At 39.9% G+C, this 27,676-nt stretch overlaps 1 protein-coding gene across 6 annotated transcripts in view; it reads left to right on the top strand.

Annotated features, from left to right (window-relative positions):
* Positions 1 to 27,676, top strand: part of SLC24A2 (solute carrier family 24 member 2) — a 221,026-nt gene that overhangs the window by 50,470 nt on the left and 142,880 nt on the right. For all 6 annotated transcript variants that reach the window (XM_084898080.1, XM_084898083.1, XM_084898081.1 and 3 more), the window contains exon 3: positions 24,471 to 24,584. In XM_084898080.1, coding sequence (XP_084754206.1) covers positions 24,471 to 24,584 — 114 coding nt within the window. The remainder of the gene's footprint in view (positions 1 to 24,470; positions 24,585 to 27,676) is intronic.

Raw genomic sequence — 27,676 nt, 5'->3', positions numbered from 1 at the left:
TTCTCTAGAAGGGATTGTATAGCCAATAGGATGTGAGTAATTTGGTAAAGTATCATGGAAAATAACCTTATATTAGAAAATTAAGAGGAAAGGTGAACAAAGTGAAGTTGAAGAAGTGAAGTCTATTTATCTAAAAAAGAGCAACAAACCTTGTTAATTTAGTGACTATTTTCAAGTATATGAAGAATAATGACCAATGTTTTCTCCATGAATATGAAGAGAGTAAGACTTTTTTTTTCAAAAGAAAAAAAGAATTAGGTGGCAAAAATTAAGGTTAGATAGGATCGAAATATCTCCCAAATGAAGACTATTGTGTGTTAGAGTGATTTATTTAGGAGGACTGTGGAATTATCTCATTAGAAAGTCATAAGAAATAGGAAGGTACATAAGTGTCTAAAATGATGGAGACTAAATGACATCTTAAAGAGCCTCCTATTTTAATGGTTTTTAAGATTTCTTTCCATTTATTATTTAATTTCTTTATTAACTTCCATAATCCCATCAAATTTATCATCTTGTGATTAAAGCTTTTTAAACCTTTATTCTAAAAAAAAAAAGACTTGAATGTTTTATTATTTCATAAGAACAGATATTTTTGTCCATTTTTCTCTATGTTTTTCTCCTTTTTATTGTTGTCACTCCAATCAATATAAATCACTAGCTCCAAAATAAAAAAGTAATTTCGTATTTATACAAAAACCCTCTGGCCTGGCTCAACAGAAGCTAGACATTTTAGAATATTTACAATGGAAAAGGCTGACTATAATTGAAATTTAGCTAAGATCATTTTGATTTAGCTGAGATCATTTTGATCTGTGTCTATATGAATAAAAGAATTGATGTTTTTATTTCAAAATAAACCAGGTGAATTGTATTTTAAAAGTTGGAAAAAAAATCTGGATTAGATTATTTAGATGCTGTTTTCCACTGTGTGTGTGTGTGTGTGTGTGTTGTGAAGAATTTAAATTCCCATCTCATTGGGACAGCATTAATTTTTCTTACATCTGTAAAAGAAAATAGATACCATGAACTGAAACTTATAGAAAAATTGGCATTCTTATAGTTCAGAACTACACACTCCAGAGCAAAATTACTGGGACACAGTACATTGTATAAAGCACTATACTTTGGAAACCTAGAGAAGCAAGTTAGGATAATGTTAACATCAGGGAACTATGTGATACTGGCAGAACCTTTAAAAACTATAACACACACACACACACACACACACACACACACACACACCACCCTACACACACAAGTTATTTCAGAACTATAGAAAGGAATTGAGGGCCTTAGTTTCTATTTAAGTGTCAGCAAAGGGAAAATACTATGTGATTTCACTTATATGTGGGATCTAATGAACAAAATAAACTAACAAAGTGGAGACAGATTCATGGATACGAAGAACAGACTAACAGCTGTCAGAGGGGTGGGGGTTAGGAGCTGGGTGAGGAGGGTAAAGGGATTAAGCAAAGAGAAAAAGAAAGACTCATGGTCACAGACCACACTATGGTGATTTTCAGAAGGAAGAGGGTAAAGGAGGATAAATGGTGATGGAAGGAGATGACTTGGGAGTGTAAACACACAGTACAATATACAGATGATATATTGTAGGATTATATACTTGGACCTATTCAGTATAATTTTATTAACCAATGTCACCCCAATAAATTCAATTTAAAAATGAAAAAAAGAATAAATTATATACTCTATGCCAAATCATTTGGTATTGCGCAAATCATTTGGACTATACCAAAGGATTTTTTTTTAAATACTTTCAGATTAAAGTATCCCCATACTAAACATTCTCAGAAGCGTCAGCTTTATGGAGAATTCTTAAGCACCATGGACAGCTGCCATTTTCTTTCTGCCCTTTTGTAGTTGAACAGCATTTGGAACCAGTTAAGAACAAATTCAGGGCTCATATGGCTCACATGTTCACTGTGAAATTCTACCCTGCGTTTTCTCACAAAGCTGTCTCAGATGAGCACTTCCATCCTCAAAGGGGCCCTTCCCCCCTTCATTGTGTGTACCATCTTATGCAAGTCCTTTTGTAGCATCTAATATATTATTGTAGACTAGAGGCCCGATGCACGATATTCATGCAAGAGTAGGCCTTCCTTCCCCTGGCTGCCAGCACTTGCTTCCCTCTGGACTCAGGACCCGGGATTTTTTCCAGCCGCCAGCAGGTCCCCGGGACCCAGGCTTTCCTCACAGCCCCAGCTTCGTCTGGAAGGACATCTAGTCTAATTAGCATATTATGCTATTATGCGTTTATTATTATAGGTTCTCAGAGAGAATCATATTAATGATCCAAAAGCCCTAAATCAGCCTCACTCAGTTTTGGTTGGCACACTCAGAGGTTTTTAAAATACAATATAGCAAGGCAGAAATTGCTTGTATTGGTTCATTATGATACTAGTAACACAGCTTCAGGTTTATCTCAAGCCAGCTTTACCCATTTTTGTTACCTCCCTGGCCACCATAGGAATTTCTTTGAACCTTGTCATAGAGCTCCAATAGAATCTGGAGGGACATTAGCGTTATCTCAAATAAAGGCTAAGACCCTGAAAGATGATGTGGCTTGCCTGTGTTGCTAAATATGGTTTCTAGGTGTGATCAACTATTATACGCACTAACCAAGACCCAGAAAAACATTATTCAGAAAGGAGGATAATAACATGAGACAAAACATTCTGAGTCATTGAGGTGGTTATATGAAGTTTGCTTAGGTTGGAAATGCATTTTGCTTAATCAGTGAACTTGCTGGTGTTCTTGTAAGTACTCAAGATTTTATCTTAATCAGAAATGAAACTTTATGTAAATCCCTAAACTCAGCCCAGACTGGTTCCTGTCTTTCTCTGCTCTGTTTCCTACCTTCTGGATTCTTTCTCTTCTGGCATTGGTGAGGGGTTAGGTGCAAATCCACAAGAAGTCCGATTCCTCCCAGGTGTCAGCCTCAGCTCTTACCCTATACAAAAAGGTCTGGGAACCAAGATGTAAAGGCACCTTCAGAGCATTGAGCATCATATGAGATAATTGCAAAAAACTCAGATTAAACAAAAAAGTATGGCCCTGGCTGGTGTGGCTCACTTGGTTGGAGTGTTGTCCCTTACATCAAAAGGTCACTGGTTCGATTCCCAGTCAGGACACATACTAAGGTTTTGGGTTCGATTCTAGGTTGGGGTTCATGCAAGAGGCAACTGATTGATGTTTCTCTCTCACATCAATGTCTCTCTCTTTCTCCCTTCCCTCTCCCTTCCTCTTTCTCTAAAGTCAATTTTTAAAAAAACAATATATTTTTTTAAATAAACAAAAAACAATGTGAAGTAATGTAGGTTAGAGGTGAAACAGAGTAACATTGCCAAAGAAATTAGTACTGAGTAATGAATCATCTACAGGTTTTTTCAGATGTACTTCCTCTCCCAATAATTTTATGACAAGAGTATTGTTAGACTCTTCTGACCTGAAGCTCAGTGCCGGTAACCAAGGAAAAGAATGTCTTGCAACTCTGAGCACCAAGATAGCAAAGTGTCTCAGAAGACTCCTTAAACAATAAAATCCTAGCAGTCCATGCCCAGAAGGGAAATTCATCAGGAACCTTGGCGTTTGGGATCGGATATGAAGTGCAGGTGGGAAGGAGCTGGTGAAACTCACTTTGTGGGAGGCTTGATTGCTTTCTGCCAGTATTCCATTTGACAGCTTGTTGCAGAATGGGTTCCTCTTCCTCACGCAGCTTGAAACGTGTCAGGGGAAATGTGTCCCACTTTCCTCCGACCAGAGCTAACATTTCAAAAGGCAAGACACCGGTGTAAATTCAGAGAGAGTCATGAGGGAAATAAGTTGACACCACACTTTAAAGCTCCAGAAGTTAAAGAGGAGTGAAAGTGGGTCATCTTTTAATGAACTAATAGGAAGGCATTGCCACAGCGGGAACTGATGATCCAACTGTTTGAACATGCATGAGATTCCTCAGTCCTTGGCATTCAGTGTTCCTGACGCATGTCCCCTTAAGCCTGGCTGGCAGTAAGGGACTCAGGTGCCAGTCTCAGTGACATGGTGATGCTGTCACAGCATCGTCATCCAGTTGTTATCGTTGTTGTCATGTATCCCGATCCAATTAGATCTTAATACATGCAGGCATTGTCTTTTTATAACTAAAGTTTTGAGTAAAATTTTCATGTGGTTGAGTCATTGAAAAATGAATTTTTTGGCCCTTTTAAAGAAAACCTCATGCAGTATAATAACTTCGAGAGGCTTCAGATAACATTAGTCATAGGAAAAGAAGAAAATCTGTAGAGAACAACTAATAAAATAATTTTAAAACCAGGTTAAAAAAATTAGAATCTCAAGCATTATATTGGGCCCAGATCAGGTAAACTGGTATGGTATGACTTTATTGTTCATTAGTTTAACTTTTAAATTTAGATGACTTTGTATAGACTTCACTTTTTCTAGGATTCTAAAAAAAAAAATCAAATAAATAGGCTTTGTTGTTGTTACAATGTTCTTAATGACCTATGAAGCAAATATTTTAGCAGTATCTTTTTAATTAATAAGTGCATCTTATCCTCATCCTTTGAATATTAGGAATCCATATGTATTGCATATGCCAATTCCCATTTAATCAAAATCTTAAATAGACCTAATCATTTCGTTCTGCCAGTTTCAAATAAACGGGAGTGTACGGGGCTGTTTATGAGCCACCTTTCTCCCATAGAACCTCGGTGTGGCTCTCTTTCTGGCCGAACATTCCTCTTTTCTTTTCTGAAAACTTGAAAACCAGTGAGTCATCACAGCATGTTCAATGTTGCAGGGAAATATATTACAAAGCTTAGAGCCCTTTGGCTCGTTCTCCAAGCTGCTATTCATTAGCTCTTGCCTTCTGATTCCACCTCTATACTTTGTCAAGTGATGTGACTGTACTTGGCATTTCAGGAGGAACTCTCACAGTCTTTGGCAAAGTGAACTGCAATAGTTCATCCATTATCCAGAACTCAGATGTCAGGTTACAAACAACTTCAAACATCTGGAATAGCACAAAGCCAGGTTTAATGGGTGAGAGGGGAAGTGTTGGGAACATATAAATGTGTGTTTTAAAGGATTTATGTGTGTGTTTTTTGTTTGTTTGGGTTTTTTGTTTTGTTTTGGAGGGGGTGGGGGTGGGGAGAGAGGAGGTCTGGACTTGGAGCAGATAAAAATAACAATAGTAACCAGAGGTTCTAATCCTGAAACTCTGAGACCATTCCTGCTTGTGTTTATGCATAGCATCACAAAAGGACTCCTGTTCATAAGCATGACAATAGGCCATTAACACACACACACACACACACACACACACACACGCACACACGGTGTTACAGATATTTTGTTATAAAAGAGAGAGAAAAATTGTATGTTTTGAAAGATTTTAATCAGTGAAATCTTGAAAAATGGGAGAGTAAAATTACTTAATATTTTAAAGTTCTACTTCATATATTCACAAGTTATTCCCTGATTCTTGGGAATTCAAGTGTGGAACTTCATTTAATAGGTGGCTAGATTTAGGTTTTAATGAGAGTTCTCCAAGTAGGAGATATCTGTACACCTTCTTCAAAAATGTGCTGTTTTCATAGAACTTGTAATTTCTCTTTAATGCTCACAATTCATTCCAGAAAAAAAGTCAGCATCTTAGAAGTTATTCTAATATGTCTTAAGGAATTTGGGAAGAATATAACAAGTTTTAGGTGGGAAAAAACATTCAATCTTATGGCAAAGTAAGGACTTCAGGACATGAATGCGTTCACCAGGGTTAGAGTCAGGGTAATATGCTCTGAATTGATAGGCCTAAAGAGTAATGCTAATAAAAGCCTCTTATAAACACATTTGGTTTGTGAAGGACAAATGTAGGTCTTTAATCAAGCACTTTTCTAATTATGAGAATGCTTTTTGTTCAATGGCGAGCTGATATCAATGTTTATAATGGGTGAGAACATTGTTTCTTGATTATATGAAATGACTAATTTTTTGTCTCAAAAGTACATACTATTCATCAATGTGGCTGGCAAGTACATTTAAAATGTTTTATTTCTGTATTTAAAGCATTTTTTTAGACATGATGAGCAAAAGTGTGTCTGTCATTGTTGTATATAACAACCAATACAGATTTTAGTAGCCAATAGGTTTGAAGCCTTTCTGCTGGTGACATGACTCCTTGCCCCAAAATGAGAACGTTCTGTCTTCTTCCAGTTTTCCAGTGGTAGCTACTTCCTTCCTTCATCTATTCAGAAAATATTTATAAATCATCTATCAATTATCCAGATACTAGGTGCCAGGGTTACAGCAATGAACAAAACAAGTGAAGAAAGAAAAAAATAACTATCTGATATAATATTAATCAGTGGTAAATACTGTTAGGAAAAAAATAAGACAGGGAAAGGTGACAGAGCAAGACAGGTATCTGTTTTAGCCTTGGTTTTGAAAAAGGTTCCCTAGAGATGAATTTTGAGTACAGATCTAAATTAAGTAAGGGAGCGAATCATACCAATATCGAGGGCAGTGCTTCTTAACTGGGGGTGACTTTGCCTCTTGAGGGACTTTTTGGTTGTCACAACCTGGTCAGCGTGGGAGCAGGAGGTGAGAGAGTTGCTATTTGCCTCCAGTGGGTAGAGGCCAGAAATGCTGCTAAACATCCTAGAATGCACAGGGCAGCCTCCTATAACAAAGAATCCCCTAGCCCACCATTCCCCATGGTGCTAAGGTTAAGGAACCCTGATCTAGGGAAACAGCATTCGGGCCGAGAAGGAACTAAAAACACAACAGGCTCTGAGATGGAAACATGTTTGACACATTGGAGGAAGGCCTTGTGACTGGAGCTCAGTGTCAGGGATACTTAGCCCCCAGGAAAGGAATTCAAAGGATAGCCTAGGACCAGGCCATGTGGGATAATGGTCAGGAACTCCACTTCTTCATTCTTCACCCCTGCCTCCCACTCTGCTAAGCTCCTATTCCACAAATCCCCTAGGAGAAGTCCAGGGAAGCTAACTCTGGGTCTTTGTAGGAGAAAAGGATTTCACATACTTGTTTAGCTGAGGAGTAAGTTCTCCACGCCCATCTTGCACAGTGATGGGGGGATCTTAGCATTGGCTTTGATCCAATGATCGAAATCAGTTCACTGAAGTCTTAGAATGGAGCTCTCCAAAATGGTAGTTACTAGTTTCATATAACTATTTGAAATTAAATTAGTGAAAATGAAATAAAATTTAAAAGTCAGTTCTTCAGATGTACTAACCACATTTTAAGTGCTCAATGGCCACATGGCTGGCTTTTGGGACAGCTTAGATATAGAGCATTTTCCTCATTGTTTTATTGGGAAATACTGTGGTCAAGGAATCCTAATATATAAAAACCCAGGGTCCGTAATGACCGACCAAAGGCTTGACCAAACATCGGAAGTCAATCCTGCAGTCAGTGCTAAGTTGCCATGGTGATGCAGCACTGACTGCTGATGGTGCAGGTGTGGTGATCCAGCACTGAGTGCCAAGGGGGCTGCGGGTCAGGCCTGGAGAGAGGCCCAAAGAGAGAGGCAGGTCTGATCCATATCCTCCGTGGCAGCTGTTGATCAGCCATTGCCTTTCTCTTTCTCTCCAAGCTTTGCCAGCAGCCACGCCTGTTTCTCTCTGGGCCTCCATGGGGGCTGTGATCAGCCCCACCTCTCTGATCAGGCCCGGAAATAGGCCCAGAGATGCTGACTGGTATAGAAACCAACAAATCAGAACCAAATTGCCCTGGGGTGGGGTGGGGGGAGATTGCAAGAGGGATGTCTTACTGCCAGTTTAGGCCCAATCCCAACTAAACTGGCAGCCAAGGGGTCCCTGATTGGAGAGTGTGCAGACTGGGCTGAGGGAAACCACCCCTCCCTTCATGGATGATTTTTGTGCACCAGGTCACTAGTTAATGATATAAGGAATCTTTGAATTGAGCATTTATTATTTCCATTTGTGAGAGATAAGGAAACTAGAACCAAGAAATATCACCTAACATGCTCAGGTAACTTTCAGGTTTTGCCCCATAAGAAAACACCCCAAAACTTAGTAGCTCAAAATAGAAATCATTTATTTAGGTTACAGTTCTGTGGGTCATCAATTTGGGCTGGACTCACCATGGCAATTCTTCTGGTTTCATCTGGCTTAGCACACGTGACTGCCAGGTCAACTGCTGAGTTAGCTGGGAGCAGTTGGCTTAGGGTAGCCTTTGCCAGGATGGCTCATTATCTAATCTTCATGTCTGTCATCTCTAGGAGATTGCTCAGAGCTAGTTCAAACAGTAGTGGTGGCAAGGATCTCAGAACAAGAGCCAAAGTCCAGGTTAGGGACAACGACATCTATTCTAATTCATTGCACTGGCATAAGGAAGTCATAACACAAGTTCTGATTCACAGGGTAGAGAATGGACTCTTGCTGGGAGGAATTGCAAAGAATCATGACCATTTTTAAATGTGCTATCATCCCATAGCTAAGAGTTGAAAATCAGACCTCAAACCCAAGTCTGTTATGTCTAGTGGTGTTACTACTCTAAATTTCTCAGAGCTTTTCCTGTCCTCTTTCTCTGCTGTCTTCCAAGTCCTATTTCATGAAAACTTATGTGTTTGCTTTCCAGGCCATTTAGAAATTTTTAAAACAAGACAAGAAACTTGGATTCTGGCAAATGGTGTATATTCAACTCATTCTCCTATATTATCCTACCCAGGAAAATGACAGGTCCTTTTAAGTAAATAATAAAAAAACAAACTTTATTTTATAAAATACATAAAAAGAATTTTGAGAAAGTATTTTTAACCTTTGATGCAAATGGTAGCCCCCCCAAAAAATGACCATCTAAAGAACAAACTTAATTTTGAAATGAAGGGACTCTTCAGATGATGAGCCAGATTTATGCTTACTAATTAACCAGCCCGTTTTCCTGTTATTTCAAAGAATAGACCCAAAGTCCTTTCAAGGGTGGAAACTTGATTTTGGAGCTCGTGGTTCTGAGTCCAGTTTGCATCTTTCCTCCTCACTGTGCAATTTCCCACCTGCCCACACTGCAGCTTCTGCTGTGCTTTCCTGCCCACACACCCGAGATCTTGTTCTAAGTTCTGAGTATTACTCAGCGACTCTGTTTTCTAACTTTAAAAACAAGTTTAAAGGACAAAGTCTCTATCAAATCGCAGATGTAGATTTCATATGTCTTCTTAGTACACTGTGTGGTATGTGCTTTGGTTTCTTTAGTTAGATGCCACGCTTAATTTCTTAGATGTACAAGCAATATAGCTCCAGTTTAAAGGATGAAAACTCACATGGCAATTAGGCTCCTCAGTCAGTAGAGTTTACCCTTCCTCATAATTTTGCTGAGATCTTGGAAGTGGATGCCTTTAAAATCTTCTCTAAGTGCTTATGGCAGTAGCTTTCAGATTTTGTGGTGTCAGGTCGCCTTTACACACTCGAAAATTATTGAGAACCCTAAAGAGCTTTTGTTTCAGTGAATCATATTTTTCCCTGTTTACCATATTTGAAATTAAAAGTGAGGGGAAAAATTAAAACCCAAGAAAAATCCATGTGCGTATGACATTAGCCATCAGAGCAATTGCATCATTATCAACATGTAGACTCTGGAAAATGCCAGAATATGCTTTGAAGGAATGAGAGCAGAAAAGGCAAATACTGTCTTAGTATTATTGTGAAAACAGTGTTGAGCTCACAATGCCTTGCATGGAAATGCACTGACCCTCAAGGATCCCTAGACTTCCCTTTGAGGGCTGCTAGCCTCTTAAACACATTTGAAACAGTTGCTTTGCAAGGAGAGTCAGGTATTTTGTGTCCAGAAATATTTTTTTCACTGCCACTTAGTTAATTGTGGCCTGAAGTGACTGACCTTAGATCTCCCTACGGAGGACAAGAAGGAAATAAGCATTTATTATGTATATTCTCAGTGTGTCTCCCATCATCCCCCGCTTTCAGTTTATCACCAATCTCACTCCATTTGCAATCATCCGTTTACACTGACATTGGCCTGGTCAGCAAACTGCGGCTCGCGAGCCACATGTGGCTCTTTGGCCTCTTGAGTGTGGCTCTTCCACAAAATTAGGAGTACCACAATTAACTTAATAATAATGTACCTACCTATATAGTTTAAGTTTTAAAAATTTGGCTCTCAAAGGAAATTTCAATCGTTGTACTGTTGATATTTGGCTCTGCTGACTGATGAGTTTGCCGACCCCTGGCCTAGTTCAAGCTGTGATTACCTCTCTCCTGTGTTAATGCAGCAGCCTTTCGTTGGTCTCCAGTCCTCCTGTCTTGCTTCCATGCCTTCCTCCATGCTGTGGCCAGAGCATTCTTCCTAAAACTCCAAGCAGACCATACCGAGTCTGACAATTCACATTGGCCTTTGTGTAAGTTAGATTCCTCTACACAAGTCTTTCAGGGCCCATTCAGGACTGGGTTCTGCTGACCTCGCCAGTGTCACTTCCGTTCTTTCCGCTGCCCCCTCCCTCCACCCCAAATTCATATCCTAACTATTTTCATTCCCAATCACCTGAATATGCATGCTCTTTAAATGTGGTGTTCCACCATCTGAAACCTTATTACACTGATTCAATTCCTGTGGGTTGTTTTCTTCCAATTCAGCCTGTTGGCTCATGTTTATTTTTCTAGAAAGAACTTAGTGAAAGCGTAAAATGAATGAAGAATATAGTTTTATTGCTTTTATTTTTTCTTAAGAGTCATGATTACAGCAGAAAAAAGAAGTGAGCAAACACAGAAGAAAGTTATAATCTCCTCTAATTCCACCATGGTTGGGATTTTGGTACTTAACGTTATCTGTCTTACTGTCTTGCTGTCTCTCCCTTTCTTTCTATATCTGCCTCTCTCATTCTCTCATATGTATGAATTTATACATATTTTTAAGACTTTACCAATGTAATATCATACAGAAAAAAATTATTGTGAAATCAGCCTGTTTAATTGCCATTTAATTGCAAATATCTTCTTTTTTGTGTGGGGGGAGGAGTGGGAGAAGGAGAGGGGACAGGGAAGGGTGGGGGCTCCTGGCCAGAGGGAGAACGTGCTTACAAATTCCTTCCCATGCCACTAATCGCCCACCTCGGTGCCTCTCCAGCTTTAACGCCTTTGAATCACTGGGGAACTTGTTAGAAATGCCGAATCTCAGACCTGGCTCCAGAGCTACTGAATCAGATACCGCATTTTAACAAGTTTCAGGTGAAGGTGATGGACCATATCTCAGTTGCAGAGGTTGACATGCTTTCTGAAGATTGCTGTGTCCCCAGGGTCTATGCACCGAAGTTTATGTAATTAAGCCCCATGTTGTTAAATATCAGTGTTATTTCCAATTTCCTGTAAGTATGAGGCACATCTGAATAAATATTAGCACACATCCATCATAACTTCCTTAGGAAAAAAGTACCCTGTAAGTAGTTTGCTGGAGCATACATCCTTTTAATGAATTCCACCTCAGAAAACATAAGACTAAAATGTAAGTGTGGCACTTCCTGTCGTCTGCATTTCCCCATCGGCAGTGAACCAGGACACAGCTTTCTTTGATATCTTTGGTTAATTGTGATCACACTGTTCTTATTATTTGAAATGCCTTCCCTCTATCTTCTCTTCCTGTCATTTTGCCCACCCTTAATATGCAGTTCTAATGTCACTCCAAAAAGTCTTCCCTAACTGTCCAACTTAAAGTGGGCTTATTTGCTCAATATTTTCACTGTTATCCTCTGGGCCAAATATCTCAGAGCATACTTATTCACTTTCTCTTGATGCCTTTTAAATATATCACTTGGCACTGCTTGAGGGAATGGATCGTTAGTGCACTGCATCCGGGTCCTCTACAGCACCTCTCATGGCAGTTGACACAAGAAAGGGATTTGGTGGTGGAAGGAACACATGAATTGCAATGAGAAGGCCAATGTTTGAGGCCCAGCTCTGTCATTTACCATTTGTGTAATCAAAGAGCGAGCCATGTAACCCCTCTGAGCCCTAGTTTTGTCATCTGTAAAACGGGAATAATACCTATGGCGCTTACCTACCAAATCACTTCACAAGGTTGTTGTGCAAATTAAGATTATAAACTATAATTTCTTCCCCATCATCTAAGTAATCCACTAAAGAGTTCCAATTTAGGGATTATCTGTCTCTATAAACTCTGTCTCATCAATGCAAGTCACATTCTTTCACGCAACCTACCCCTCACAAGAAAGAGCTTATGTGCCTGGCCAACATGGCTCAGTGGTTGAGCATGGACCTATGAACCTGGAGGTCACAGTGCAATTCCTCATCAGGATACAAGCCCAGGTTTCAGGCTCGATCCCCAATAGGGGGTGTGCAAGAGGTAACCAATTGATGATTATCTCTCATCATTGATGTTTCTATCTCTCTTTCCCTCTCCTTTCCTCTCTGAAGTCAACAAAAATATTTTAACATTCAAAAAAGAAAAAAGAGAGAACATACCTGCAGCTCAAAGACCTTTACCAGACATTAGCATCTGACAGGAATTAAACAGTTTTAGTTTTTTCTTATCGCATTTATTCTTTCTATTTATGTCCATCAATGTTGGTTCTCTAGTTATAGGAGTAATATGAAGCTCACCTTTTAAGTAACGTTTAAGTTTAAAAAAAAAAAAAAGGCAAGTCAATTTAAAGTCAAATGGTTGGTGAGTAATAGAGCATGAGTCATGAAAATATGGAAGAATATCATGCTGATGTTATAAAAATGACTGAAGGTTGGGCAATTTCCACCTATGGAAAGCCCCCCTCCAACTGCAGAGCAATATATGGAGAGCTGTTGTCATGTTAGCTATTGTGTGGGTTGTTCTCCAACAGAGCCCTAGATGATTCTTAAGAAGCATCACACTGCCGAAACCGGTTTGGCTCAGTGGATAAAGTGTCGGCCTGCAGACTGAAGGGTCCCAAGTTCGATTCCAGTCAAGGGCATGTACCTTGGTTGTGGGCAAATCCCCAGGGGTGTGCAGGAGGCAGCTGGTCGATGTTTCTCTCCCATCGATGTTTCTAACTCTCTATCCCTCTCCTTTCCTCTCTGTAAAAAATCAATAAAATATATACTTAAATAAAAAAAAGAAACATCATACAACTGTGATTTAAAACTGACCAAAAAGTCAATGTCCTGTTTACCTGACAATAACTATCCATTGTTTCAGCTTACACATCCAATGCGCACAAAGAAGAGAGTTTGTTTCTGATGATAAGAAGTTAGGTATAATGGTAGTAAAGGAATTGATCAAAGTAACTGGGATGGCTCAACATACACAGGTTACACCTGGGTGCAAACAGATAGCATGTTACTTGGCAACAAGACCTTTCTCTTTATTATCAAAAATAGTATTTGAAAAAAACACACGCAGTATTTGAGGAGTAGCAATTGTACAGAGGATAATTTGCTTGGAAAGACTTGACAAAATTCTGCATTTGTAGAAAAACAAAAGGTTGACTACGGTATGTTTTGAATTAACATAATTACTACTATTGTATTAGAACTCGCCAAAACCGGTTTGGCTCATAGAACTCACAAAAAAAGTCACATCAAAATTTTCAATTAACTGCTATAACATCTCTCAAAGAGGGTACAAGTGTTATTAATTCTACCTCTATCAGGGGTGGGGATGTCTGGCTCATGGTCCATATAAGGCCTGCAAAATCATTGGATATGGCCCTGCCAAGGCATTAGAGGTGAGTTAATTAAATGCTTGACCAAATATAGCAGGCTAATTTTTAAGTTGATAATTTTGTATGGCCGGTGAGTGATGTTATAAATATCCAAATGGCCCTTGGCAGAAAATAGGTTTCCCCACCTCTGCTGTAGATAAAGACTAATAATCAGTGACAGAGAGCTTAATGATTCGACTAAGATCATAGGGTTATTTATTGCCACAATGAAAAACGAAAGGTGCTCACTCTGTTGACATCTTGTAATTTTGTCATTGATACCCATCCAGGACAGGCTTCTGGGACACTACATCTTCTTGTTGGTCTGGGTATTAACTGGTTTGACTCAGCAGTTCTAGACTTGGATTGTGCAACAGCTGATTAAAGTAGGTGAGATTAAATTAAATAGTGGCATTTAATTAAATTTGATGAGATTAAGATGAGGCCTAATGTGTTTGGTTTCAAGAGAGCAAAGAGGAATAAGTCTTCGATTAGAATGATGCTGAACAATTTACTTCTCTCTCTCTCTTCTTTTTTTTTTTTTTTTTTTTTAAGAATTTCAATTTTTAATGAACAGAATATCTTAGTGGCTCCTTTTAAGCCATAACATATTTACATATAGTCCTGTTAAATATTACTATTACAATTGCTTATGGGCTAAAAGCCTGGTAAAAATGAATGGAATACACTCTTTTAAAGTATTTTTTTTCTCCATTTGCATCTCTCCCCTACACTCAGTACACTTTCTGCTCTTCTCTGTCCCTGAGGATGTTGAACCTTGAAGAGTAAGTAACCAGGGCTCTTTGCCTTCTGGCTTCCAGTTGAATTGGGCCCATGACAGAAGGCAGGCAGAAGGGAGGAGAGAGAGGTTGGGCATCACTTCAGCTCCTGGTGAGCAGCCCCTCGTGGATGGCTACAGCTCCTATTAGACTCTTGTAACATTATTTCTCCCTTTACTCTTCAGGCGGTGGCCTGCTGCTGTTGCTAGCTGCTAGGTACCCACTCCTCTGTAAACCACTTCTTGAATGCCTCTTTTCTTTATAATCAAAACCAAAGCAGGAGAATGAGGTGATTAAAATCTAAGGCCCTGGAATTGAATCAGTTTAGTTCCAGATCCTGACTCTACCATTATCCATAGGATCTTGGGTAGTTATTTAATGTCTCTTATCTTTGGACCAGTTATAAAATGGGAAGAATAACAGGCCTTATCCTATATAATAAAGAGGTAATAAGCAAATTGACCATCATACCCTCACATAAGATGGCTGCCCCCATGTGGTCATAAGATGGCCGGCAGGGGAGGGCAATTGTGAGCGATCAAGCCAGCAGGGGAGGGCAGTGAGGGGTGACTAGGCCAGCAGGGGAAGGCAGTTGGGGGCAATCAGACCTGCAGGGGAGGGAGTTGGGGGTGATCAAGCTGGCCTGGCAGGCAGAAGCTGTTGCGGGCAATCAGGCAGGCAGGCTATAGTTAGGAGCCAGCAGTCCTGAATTATGAGAGGGATGTCCAACTGTGGGATCGGGTCTAAATCATCAGCCAGACTTTCCTCCAAGTGGTCCCAGATTGGAAAGGGTGCAGGCTGGGCTGAGGGACACCCCCCCCCCCCCGTCCCCCACACCCAGTGCATGAATTTCATGCACCAAGTCTCTAATATACTTATAACTAGAATTTTATGCATTTGTTTTTAAAGAATGTGTTCAGAGTAGTGCCTGCCTGTGGCATAGAAGTACTACAAGGTGAAAAACATTTCTGAAAGGGGAAGTGTGAGCTCATGTTTAGACATTTCAGGCCCTTCAGGATTTACAGTCCTCCTCTGGAGTGGAAGTTATTCTCTTACCTCAAATGATGGCAAATGCCCTTTGGATCTCTTGTTTCTTTCATTGACAGATTATTATTAAAAAAAAAAAAAAAAAAAAAAAAAAGTTCTATGCACAGCCTTTTCCATGTTGTCTCAAAGCTTTTGTCTCATAGGAGACATTCTACTCCTTTACTAACATTGTCACTTTGTTGTCCTAATGTCACCTCTACTAAAACCAAACTCAATATCACCTCCTCAAACTCAGATCCCCTTCTGACTCTCCATGGCTTTCATCCTAGAACTCATTCCTTAGAACTCTAGAAGATTGTGTAAAACCCAGATGTGGCAGCCTGAATAATGGCAACTCCTCCCCCCAAAATAGCCATGTCCTAATCCACAGAACCTGTGAATCGGTTGGTAAATGTGATGACTTTACAGATATGACTACATTAAGGGTCTTGAGTTGGGAAGACATCCTGGATTATCCAAGGGATCTGAAGTAATCTCCAGAGGGAGGCAGCAGGGTCAGAGTCAGAGAGAGCTGAAGGTGCTAAACTGCTGACTTTGAAGACGGAGGAAGGAGCCAAGAGTGGGAGCAGCATCTAGAAGATGGAAAGGCAAGGAAATAGATTCTCTACTAGAATCTCCAGAAATAACATGGCTCTAATAACACCTCGATAATATCCATTTTGGAGTCCTAACTGTTAAATAAATGTATGTGCTTTAAGCCTTCAAGCTTTTTTTAAAGCAGCATTAGGAAATGAATAAAGCACACCTCAGAGTTCCTCCACCCAAAGGGCAAGCGAGCTGGGGTGTTTATGCATTGACTCCTATGAGTCATTGGCTGAGGGCTGCTGGGTGTGGGCTGTCAGTTCTTCAGCTGTCAGATAAAGGGAGGTAGATGCTAACAGTCAGAAGTCAGCCAGACCTAAGGCCTCAGGGAAATGGACAGGGCACCAATAGAACCTGCCACAATGTGCCCTTCATCTGCCCTTCCTGTCTGATCTGCCTCCACTGTCACCTCCCCTTTGGACCAACCCTGCCAGTCAACCTCCTGGCATCTTACAGATGAATCTTCCCAGAACAGGGAGAGACTGAAGTGAGTTGCTCCTTTTCTCAAACATCTTCAAAGCTTCCATAAGAAAAGACCTTTACAAAAGGGAACCCAGAGGTCAAATAATAAAACTTAAGGCTGGATCCCTGATACTTTAATCTTGACCCTTAAACTTTTAAATGTGGGCCTGCGGGAGGGATAGCAGATGCGCTTAGGTATCTATTTGTTTACAGAGTTCCAGGCTTGACATATGAATCTTTGGATCCTTGAAATATAGATCCCTGAGGTCTGCATTTCTTAGAATAGCAGCAACACCACAAGGAAGTGAGAAAATTGATTTGAAAATGGAGAAGGTTAATTAAAGGAAACATTTAAGATGTGAGATTGTCAATTGACAGGAGCCTGAGAAACTCTGAGTTCTGCACATTTGCGGAATGTCACACATATTTAGATGAACCCAGAATCTGAGGAGACTAAATAGCAGAAATAACTTCAGTGCAGCAAAGCAAAGACGTGTCCTCACCTTCTGCTCCGCCTGCCCTAGTGGGAAGTGTGAAAGCTTTTGAGCTTTTGTATGCAGACTGTGATATCCAATGATTCCCTGAAAATTTGTCCAAAAATCCTGATTTTACCAAGTTATGCTGACTTTGTGCTAGCTATAGGTCCAAACCATAAAGGGTAGAGAAATTAAAAAAAAAAAAGGAAGAGTTTATACATCTTAAACATATCAAAAATAAATGTGCTTTTAACTGAGAACAGGAAGTGCTGCTGCTGGAATATTTTTATCCTTGTTTCGTAGTAAGGGCAGGGCAGAGCCTAAGAAAGGAAGGAAACTAACCTACACTGAGCACTGCGCAGGTGCTTGGTTCCCATTGATGCTCTGAAGAAGGTGTTAGGATCTGCACTTTGTAATCGATGAGGCTGGGGTTCAAAGAGGTTACATAATTTGATTGATATGATAAAATTAAGAAGTGATCATTTGGGATTTGAGCCTCAATCTGATTCTAGCATCTGTTATTCTATCTTATTTATCTCATATAAGACATAACTTACATTTATATAGTGCTTTTCAAAGCATTTTTCTTATACCCTCTCTAAACTTCATCTGTGAGGCGTATTTTATGGGTAAAATTGCAAAGGCTCAGACCTGTTTGTCCTAAAGAGATTTAGCCAGTGAGCAGTGAAGCAGGTCTGAGTCATGAGGCTATGGTCTCGTGGCCTTTCTAGTCTGTTGTGTCCAGACCAGAAGAGGCTGAGTCATGGAGCCTGAAACCAGTTGGTAGCAGGCAATTCATTTCAGAGATTCAATCTCATCAGAAAAAAAAATAAGACATAGTGTTTTCCCTTAATTGTTGAAGTAATGGGATCAGTTTAATGAACATTTGGACAACACAGAAAAGAAGAAAATAAAAATCACCTGTAATATCACCACCCCCAAAATAATGACTGGTATTATTTTGATGCATGTAATAGAGATGTGTATGTATCTTATATTTTTAGAAAAGTAGGATCATGCTGGCTATAGCTTAATATTCTATTTTCTCATTAGCATTTGATGATGAGTAGTTCCCCAGGTCATTAAAGTAATCTTTAAAAACTACCTTATATAACCAAATATTGCATGAACATAACCTTAATTTAGTTATATATTCACTTTCTGTTGAACATAGATATCATTCCTGGTTGTAAACTATTACACATCATGCTGCAATTTGGGAATCTAAACATAAAATTTACATATCCAAAAGCAGTACATGAAAGGGCCAATTTCTCCACCTGGAGTGTTATTTTAAAACTTTTGCAAGATTGATAGCTGCAAAAAATGCCCTTTTAGTTTGTGTTTTACAGATGGCAGCCAAGTTGAACTTGCTTCCCCCTGTGTACTTGATCAGATGTTCTGATCCACACACAGTACCAGGTTTGTTTCTGTTCTGCCACAGTCCTCAGAGACCCGGCAGGAGGTAAAAGATGATCAAATATTAAAATAATTCCCCAAACTCCTCCATCAAGCCATTGCCAGCGTGAGAGTGTCAGCACCTCTAGACAGGAATGGAGTGTTATTTATATTTCTTATTCCCAGTTCCAGGCTCTGAGCCAAATACCTGGCAGATTCTCAATGCATTAGCTTAAGTCATTGCCATAGAACAGGTTCTAATTTCGGATGTCTAACTTGCTCTGTGACTTTCAACAAGTTAGGTCACCTCTCTGTGCCTCCATGTCTTCAACTCTAAATGAATGGAAGCGTGTTGTTACATGCTGACTGAACTAAGTGCTAGAGAAAGGCTGCAGCTTCCATACAAAAGGTCTCTATGTGCGTGAGTGCATTTCACCCAGGTGGACTCCTTTCCCGCTCCACAGAAGCTGGCCAATTCCATGTGTATTAGAGACTCCAGCGTCTAGTTCCCTCCCACTTTTCATGCTGATGGACTGTGGTTGGATCCCATTTCATTTTGCTCCTCTGCATATTCTCAGAGTCTCGCAGAGTAGATGGCCCATAGGAACTATCTATGAGGAATGGAGGAAGGAAGGAAGTCATTAATGATCAAGGGATGGGTGAATGGAAAATTAGAGCTGGCAGAGATTACCTGAGAGGTCCTCTTCTTGGTTACTGCTTTATTTTTGCAAACATATCTGTGTTAGCATCCTCACCTTAGATGTACTTGCTAGAATAAATTTAAACAACCAGCCAGGTAAATTTAATTTGATAAAAATTTTCCATATTAAAACATTTTTATTCCTTTATGCTTTGTTTTGTTGCATTATTGGTCATGGCCTTCATGTTTATTAATCAAGAAGGATCCAGTTTTCACTTTTGGAAGTACAGCAAGTATGAAATTGTGATTAGATTACAAATTTATTTCTCAGATGAACTTTGTGACCATATCAAAAGAATGGAGTTATTGTTTCCATTTCCAAAGCTAATTTATTTTTTAATTTTAAATTTAAGTCTAGTTGGTATATAGTATTTTATGAGTTATATTGGTTTCAGGTATACAATATAGTGATTTGATATTTTTATACCTTAAAATGTAGTGAGTACTTATGAAGCCAATGAAAACTGGAAAGCATAAATTGTATTCTTTGAAGACCTTTTTCTCCTAAAAAAAAAAAAAAATGAGCATGTTTATTTCAACTTATTATATATGCATATTTTTAAAGTTTCACTACTTGGTATACAACATTTCTAAATATACAGTATTTCTAAAATTAAAAAAAATTAAACAAATCCACTCATAACTTTTCATGTATCATTTACTTTTGCAATTAAAATGACAGATTTCTCATGCTTTTCTCAATTTCCAACTGATTTGTCTAGTTAGAAGAAATTAGTGCCAAAGAAATATTGCATTTGTTATATAATTGCAGAAATTATTACAATTTTAAAAGCCTTTGATACAACCACTTATCTGAGGGACTTAATTCACTGATGAGACCTTAAAACATTGATAAACATGTTTTTAAATGTCTTAGCATTTCTATTTTGGACTACAACTGCAAAATGCCCAAAATATGCTCATTTTCTCACCTTAGCAATTCATAATTTTCCCCAATATGTAGCCTACACAGCATTTAATATAAAATGGCTGAATATGGCATATCATTTATTGGGACCTATTATAAAACTTTTGACATTTCTGGTTTTATCCCTGACTCGGAAAGGGGATGGGAGGCAAATGATTGATGCTTCTCCCTCACATTGATGTTTCTCTCTCCCTCTCCCTTCCTCTCTCTAAAAAGCAATCAAAACATATCCTTGGTGAGGATTAAGAATAAAAAAGAAAAGTCAATAAGATGGTTTCAGTTTCCTCATGCAGTATTGCAGTTTACCATCAAATAGCACCTAAATTTTTTTTAATATATGTTTTATTGATTTTTTACAGAGAGGAAGAGAGAGGGATAGAGAGTTAGAAACATCGATGAGGGAGAATCATAGATTAGCTGCCTCTTGCACACCCCCCACTGAGGATGTGCCCGCAACCAAGGTATGTGCCCTTGACCGGAATCGAACCCGGGACCTTTCAGTCCGCAAGCCAACGCTCTATCCATTGAGCCAAACCGGTTTCGGCTAAAATGGCACCTAAATTACAGTCCGACTTTTTCAAGCATGACTCAAAGAAAATCTAGTCAGGCCATTGTTATTGTCTGTCAAGTTTAGATGGGGGGAAAAACATTCTTGAAATCTGCCTTTGAAACTCTGTTTTCAAAGTTCAGGTTTCAACTCTTCTATGACTTTTTAGAGATAAGTCACTTGTTTCTGATTAATAGAATTTTCCATGAAGCATGGATAGAATTTTAAAACTTTACTTTTAATTGTGTTACCATTCGTTTATGACCTAAGTTTGTCCTCAGGTAACCACTGCTTTTAGAGATGGGAAAATGCAACGAACTCCTTGGTCATTTTTCATTCCTTTCTGGGACCAGGAGGTAATAATAGTGCGTGTACTTCTTGCAACAGGCCCACAGTTGACTATTGTACTCAGCTTCCTAATTCCAGTAGTTGATGCAAACCCACCGTCCCTCAGAGTGTCAAGCTAAGACTTTGGACTGAGCAGAGAGGAGGAGCACAGAAGGGGCATGGAAACAGCCCTAAGCACGAGCTCCCTGAGTAATTCTCAGGGGAGGAACTTTCATCCTCACGTGTGGAGTTTCTGACTTGAAGTCCAGTATTAAAACATTTTTATTCCTTTATTCTGTATCCTGGTATTTTGCAGTGAGTGGCATAAATACCACTGTGGCACTTGAAAAGATTTTAGGTGGTACAAAATGATTATACGCTGACTTTGACATATGCCGGGGTTCTTGTTCCAGCATTAAGAAGGGTTCACCAATCTGGAGAAAGACAGTGCATAGATTAAATAAGAGTCCAGAGACATAAGATAATTTTGAAAGGCATTGGGGGTCAGAGGAGCTTCAGCTAAAGGAGTTAAAGTTCTAAGTTCTCTCAGGACCCTTGCTTTTTATAATACAATTTGTCCTAAGGCAAGGTGGAAATAATACACTTCAAAGGGTAGGGTACAGAAGCATTGTCAGATTGGGGAATAGCCTACGGTTCTTCAGGTGTTTAGCCAACAGGAGGCAATAACAAATAGGTTGTGATACCTTGAGCTGTCTGGCAGCAAACAGTCATCCTATTCATGTTTGAGGGAAGTGCCTTTCAGCCATTCCAACAGGTGATTACATATGTGACTCGGCCCTTGTTTGAGTCCCCAAGTTTCATTAACCTTTTGATGAAACTCTTGTAATTAAGACATGCTGGAATTAGACATATATGATTTTTTAAAATATATTTTATTGATTTTTTACAGAGAGGAAGAGAGAGGGATAGAGAGTTAGAAACATCAATGAGAGAGAATCATCAATTAGCTGCCTCTTGCACATCCTCACTGAGGATGTGCCTGCAACCAAGGTACATATCCTTGACCGGAATCGAACCTGGGACCTTTCATTCCACAGGCCGATGCTCTATCCACTTAGCCAAACCAATTTCGGCTCCAGCAAACATATACTATTAAAAGTATATTACTTGTATACTAAACCCATGATTTCTCTAAATTTACCTAGAACCATCAATGAGGTATTCAAGTGAAGGAAAAGTGAATTTATTTTTTAAAAATATTAGGTTAGTAATAATATAGGTAGTCCAACGAAGCCACACTGGTGAGGGCTTCTTTTTTTATTCTCTTAATTACATGGTTTAGTTTCTCAATAGTTAAAATATGCCAGTATTAAAAGGTAAGACATGGTTTCCTTTCTGAATTATAAGGGAAAAGATGCTTTATGGATTTTGTGACTTCAATGGAGTAATTGCTTTTCGTCCTTCTAATTATTCTATTGGCTCACCCTGCTTTATTTTTCTTCTTAGCACTTACCATTGTATGTCACTATCATACTTGCTATATTTATTGTCTCTTGCCTCCACTAGGCTATAAGCTGTATGAAGTAGAACTTTGTATTCTTCATGTAGTCTCCCAAGTACCTAGCACAATGCCCAGCACATAGAAGGTGCTTAGTAAAACATTGTTAAATGAATGTTGATTAGTGACTAAATTTTACAATTATAAAATCCTCTCGTTTTTAAAGCTCTACCAATCAGTTATCAGATCTGAAAAATACATACTTGTCAGCCTCTTGACTTTTAGCCTGGTCACTTAACCACATAAGCTCTTACAGTGTATGTCTCTGTGTATAAAATGGAGATACCATCAACTCTTAGGGCATTTATAAAAGTAAACTAGATGACATTCATGAGAGTGTTGATCTCTCATTGTAAGCATCTGTGTATCTATCCATGCGTCTGTCTATGTTTGAATTAAACCCTGTGCCACAGGATCTGACTCATAGTAAGTGAACCATAACTATTTATTAGCTTATTCATTTTTTATTAATCAATTTTACTACAAATGTGATTATTTCCTTTCTAGTCATTGGTGGCCCTATCCAAAACCAAGGACAAGTAATCAATAGATGAAAGTATTGTCTTTGAATACCTTAACTTTTACCTTTTTTATATCTACAATATGAAGAGGTTTAAAAACATGGTGTTCTCCCAATGAAGTACATTTAGAGGCCAAAAATAGAACAGTACATTGAGAGACTGATAAGCACTAAAGTTGTCTTTTCTGTTCCTCCTAAAAAGTCAGTTTTGTTTTTCAGATGCTTCTCATATACAGAAACCAGTGTTAGGAAAAGGAAGAATTTGATTTTTTTTAAAATATATTTTATTGATTTTTCACAGAGATGAAGAGAGAGGGATAGAAAGTTAGAGACATCGATGAGAGAAAATCATCGATCAGCTGCCTCTTGCACACCCCCTACTGGGGATATGCCCTCAACCAAGGTACATGCCCTTGCCCGGAATCGAACCCGGGACCTTTCAGTCCGGAACCTTTCAGACACTCTATCAACTGAGCCAAACTGGTCCCAGCAAGAATTTGATTTTTAAAAATATGATTTCTAAGGCACTCTTTCTTTTCTCCCCCTCTCTCCCTCCTTCCCTCCTACCCTCCCATTCTATTTGCAATCACTTTTAGATTATCTTTCAAGTTCAGATTTAACAGAAAGGCATCAGCCTGCCTTAGGGACTCAGCATTTTATCAGCAACAATTTTTAAATATATTTTTATTGAATTTTTACTGAGAGGAAGGGAGAAAGTCAAAAACATCAATGAGAGAGAAACATCAATCAGCTGCCTCCTGCACACCCCCTACTGGGGGTCTGCCTGCAACCAAGTACATGCCCTTGACCAGAATCGAACCCAGGACCTTTCAGTCTGCAGGCTGACACTCTATCCACTGAGCCAAACCTGTTTCGAAGTTCAGCAACATTTTTGTATGTTCCCTCATTTTGGTTCTGTCACAATACAACAAAAGGGGGACATGATTCCCTCGTTATGCAGTAAGAGACTGAGGTCCGAGAGCAGTGATATGACACTGCCTGAAGCCACACGGGTGGTAAACCAGAAAGCCAGGGTGATCACACCTGGGTTTTCCCTACTCTAAATTCAAGGCTGTTTTCATAGAGTATTAGTTCCATACTCTAAACTAAAATGGAATTTTTTATTTTGCACATTAAACAGCACCTTACTTCATTAAGATTTCTACAAGCTGAACAAATTGATTTGCAAGTTATTTATAGACATCATTTCACCCATCACTGAAAACCGTCTTTGCAGAGCTTTTAAAAAAGTGCACAAAAATATTGCATGGCAGTTTAATGAAATAGAAGAAAAAAGAGAGAAAGAATGATTGGAAACTACTGAGTGTTTATGCATAAACACAGGAAGACATATGTGGGGGCATAGAGACGACTCCCCACTGCACTGCTGGGGCTTAGATTTAAGTAGCTCGGGATTTTTTCATCATTTTTCAAGTCCTCTCAAGGCCAGGGCTCCTGACTAGAGCGTTTGTTACTCAAATTACAGGGCTCCAAAACTGTCCTGGAACTGGGGTGTTCAGCAAGGCAGCTGAAAGTAGCAACTGGTGGGGACCTGAGTCAGACTCAAAGAAGAGAGCAACAGTCGAAGCCAGAGAATAAGGTAAGTCTTCAAGTCACGTGAAAAGGGAAGCCCCACTAGGAAGTGAGCCAGGGGATGACAACCTTGGAAGCTCCAAGGTAAGTTGAGAAGCATGGCCTGGCCCACGTTGGACCAGTTGTTTCAGATCAGAATGAAGAATGTGTGGCCAGTGTGAGCAAGTCAGAAGCCATTGCCTGATGTTGCTGCCCTAATGGATTTCAGCTTCCACATGAACCCCTGCAGTTTCCTAATGGCTTATAAAACCTAAGTAAAATCTATGTACCGATGGCAAGTACCATCCCACTTTACTCATCGCACACTCAAAGCACAGTGAGCTAGTTCAACGCCCCAGACTACCATGACAGAGGCCATGAGGGTCCAGGGTAGGACTCAGCTCTGCAATGCTGTCCTCTTGTTGTCTTCAGGGATGGATTTTTTCCCAGGTTTCTTATTACCTGCTCCCCTAACCATTTGGCTTTCAACAATTCAGCACCCTGGAGCCCAAATGTGTATGGTAACCTCCACCTGTCAGATCAACCCAGGGTTTCACCTTCCTTGCTTTTTTAGTGCTGCTTCCCCCAGCTACTTGTACTCACTGTGTGAGGAAATGTGGACCATCCCTCCCTGATCATCACAGACACTGGTTTTGATCATCTTGGCCAAAAGGCATCATCAGGACTTCCTGAATGGAGGTTTGCTCCAAGGATGTCACCCTAGTTCCAGAGGGAGACCCCACTGGGGAGGGGTTCCTCTTCCGTTGGGTGCAGCATCCTGATTTCCATGGGGCAGATCTCTATTTCTTTTAGTACAAACAACCCAGTTGATTCAGTCTCTCTCCTTGGCTTTGGAAACTTGAGTAAGTGACACAGAAACTGAAGGGAAAATACTTGAATCTGATTTGGCCCCGCAGGGTGACTGCCCATCAATTTCTGCTTCCTGGGACCCCAAAAGAACCAGTGCCTGTTGTTTCTAAACATGAGTCTTGATTTTCTCTTAATCCAGGGAGTTCCTCCATTTCTTTCCAAAGAACTTCCATCTTCACATTAGCCAGAAAGTTTCTTTTCTTTGTAACCATAGAATCCTAAGGACTACCCCCCAAGGGGAGATGGTGAGTAGTCAGACACTGGAAGGAACTGCTAGGAAGTAGGAGAGAACACATAGGTGTGAGGAGCCCATATTGCCCTGGTGTGTTGATCGTAAGCATCTTTCTTAAGTGTGCTTCCCCAAAATGTCCCGAAATGCCCCCATTTAAGCTCAGGAAAGCTGCCCTGTATGTATAAAGCCCAGTTCTGTTTGCTCTCAAGCTACATCCCCATCTCCCCGTGTTGTGGTCCTTGCTACTCAGAGGCTCTAATTGGAAGCCTCCAATTAATAAAAGTGGGAAAATGAACCAAGCATTCTCTAATTAATGAACTTTGGTTGGCCACATCTTTCATGAAAAAATAAAAAGCATTTCTTGCAGATTTAGCAAAACATTCAGAGCACAATGTTTTACAGACAGGACCCTGGCTGCTGACTGTGTAATGCAGGTGACTTGATCAGAATGGCTGCATGTGGCCAGACCAAATGGCCATCCCCCTTCCATTTCCAGAACAGTGAGCTCAGCTCCTCTGCACCCTTCAAAATGCAGCTCAACATTCGTGCCATCTCCCTGGAACCCTCTCACTTTCAGGAGCCCAGGCAATCACGCCTCGCCCTTTGCTCCAGTCACACTCTATGAACGGACACCTGTGCTTCTCACCCTCTGGTTTTGTAATGGCTCATGTCCATCCATCTTTCCCACTAACCTGAAAACTCCTCTCTCTCGGTGTTTTCACTGCAGTGCTTACTATGGTGGCTGGCATACAGTAGACACTCAGTAGTTAATTTATTGTTCTTTAAAGTGATTAGCTCATCTGGATTTTTTTTTTTTTTTTTTTTAGAAACAGCTGTTTTCGGTTTGGTTCGGTTTTGTTTTTTAATCCATTTCACTCCAAGATAGTACAGCCCATCGATACAGATATACACTGAGTGGCCAGATTATTATCTCTGAATGCATAATAATCTGGCCACTCAGTATATATATTGGAGGCCTAGTGCATGAATTCGTTCATGGGTGGGTTCCAGCCAGCCTGGCTAGGGGGAGGAGACATTGGTGGTTGGCCGGCCTGCCTGCTGGTTGTACTCCTGGTCAAGGGGACAATTTGCATATTAGCCCTTTATTATATAGGACTAGATACCCCTTGCAGGAAGATTCCTTCAATAGCGCTCCTCCTATGGTCACTGCCCCGCCTGCTTCCCTTCCTTCTCCCCACCCCACCTGCTTCCCTTCCTTCTCCCCCGCCCCACTTGCTTGCTTTTCTGCAGTGCTTGGCTTCTTTCTATGCATCTTCAGTCTTCACTCTGGCCTGGATATGCAAATTAACCATCTTGATTCGGTTAATTTGCATACTCACCCGGATTGGCTGATAGGTGGGGCTTGTGGATGTTACGAAGGTGCAGTCAATTTGCATGTTTCTCTTTTATTAAGTAGGATTTACACTGAGTAGCAAGATTATTATGATCTCTGAACACATAATAATCTGGCCACTCAGTGTAAAGTATAAAGAATGGAAAATGGATGTAAGCCATTACTTTTGGGGGGGTTTCCCTTTGGCCCTATTTTCAAAACCCTTTCACATCTTGCACCACTTGCTTAGAATAAGTACAAATTCGTTTAAACAGTTGCATATTTTAAGATCAACTAAATGAATCTCTTTGGTCCCAATTAAGATGCCAGGCTCGTTCTTAACGGTGCATTTGTGTGTACTTCTGCCGTGTGTGTCCTTCTTCCTGCCCTGCGTCCATGTCACACTAGATGATATGCCGGTGTGAGCTGGAAGTAGGCCTGTCCACAGGGGAAGCTCTTCCCCTTGTGGGGTGTGATATTAATGTGTGTTTCCCTTTGGCATTTTAGTTAAAACTTATAGGAAGGATAGCAGCTATAAAGAGAGGGTTGCTATTAGAGGAAGCTGGTATCTTTCTTCCTTCTAGTATTCATTCACAATTTAATTTAATTGATTCTGTCCCGTTTGGGCTTACAGAATGGCCCAGGTGTTGGCACTGGGCTACCTATATTTTGTGTGCAGCTGTCT

Source organism: Pipistrellus hanaki (genome assembly GCF_964339955.1).
Source record: "Pipistrellus hanaki genome assembly, chromosome: 11".
Taxonomy (NCBI): Eukaryota; Metazoa; Chordata; class Mammalia; order Chiroptera; family Vespertilionidae; genus Pipistrellus; species Pipistrellus hanaki.
Note: the sequence above shows the minus strand (reverse complement) of the source record. Positions and strands in the feature narration are given on the sequence as shown.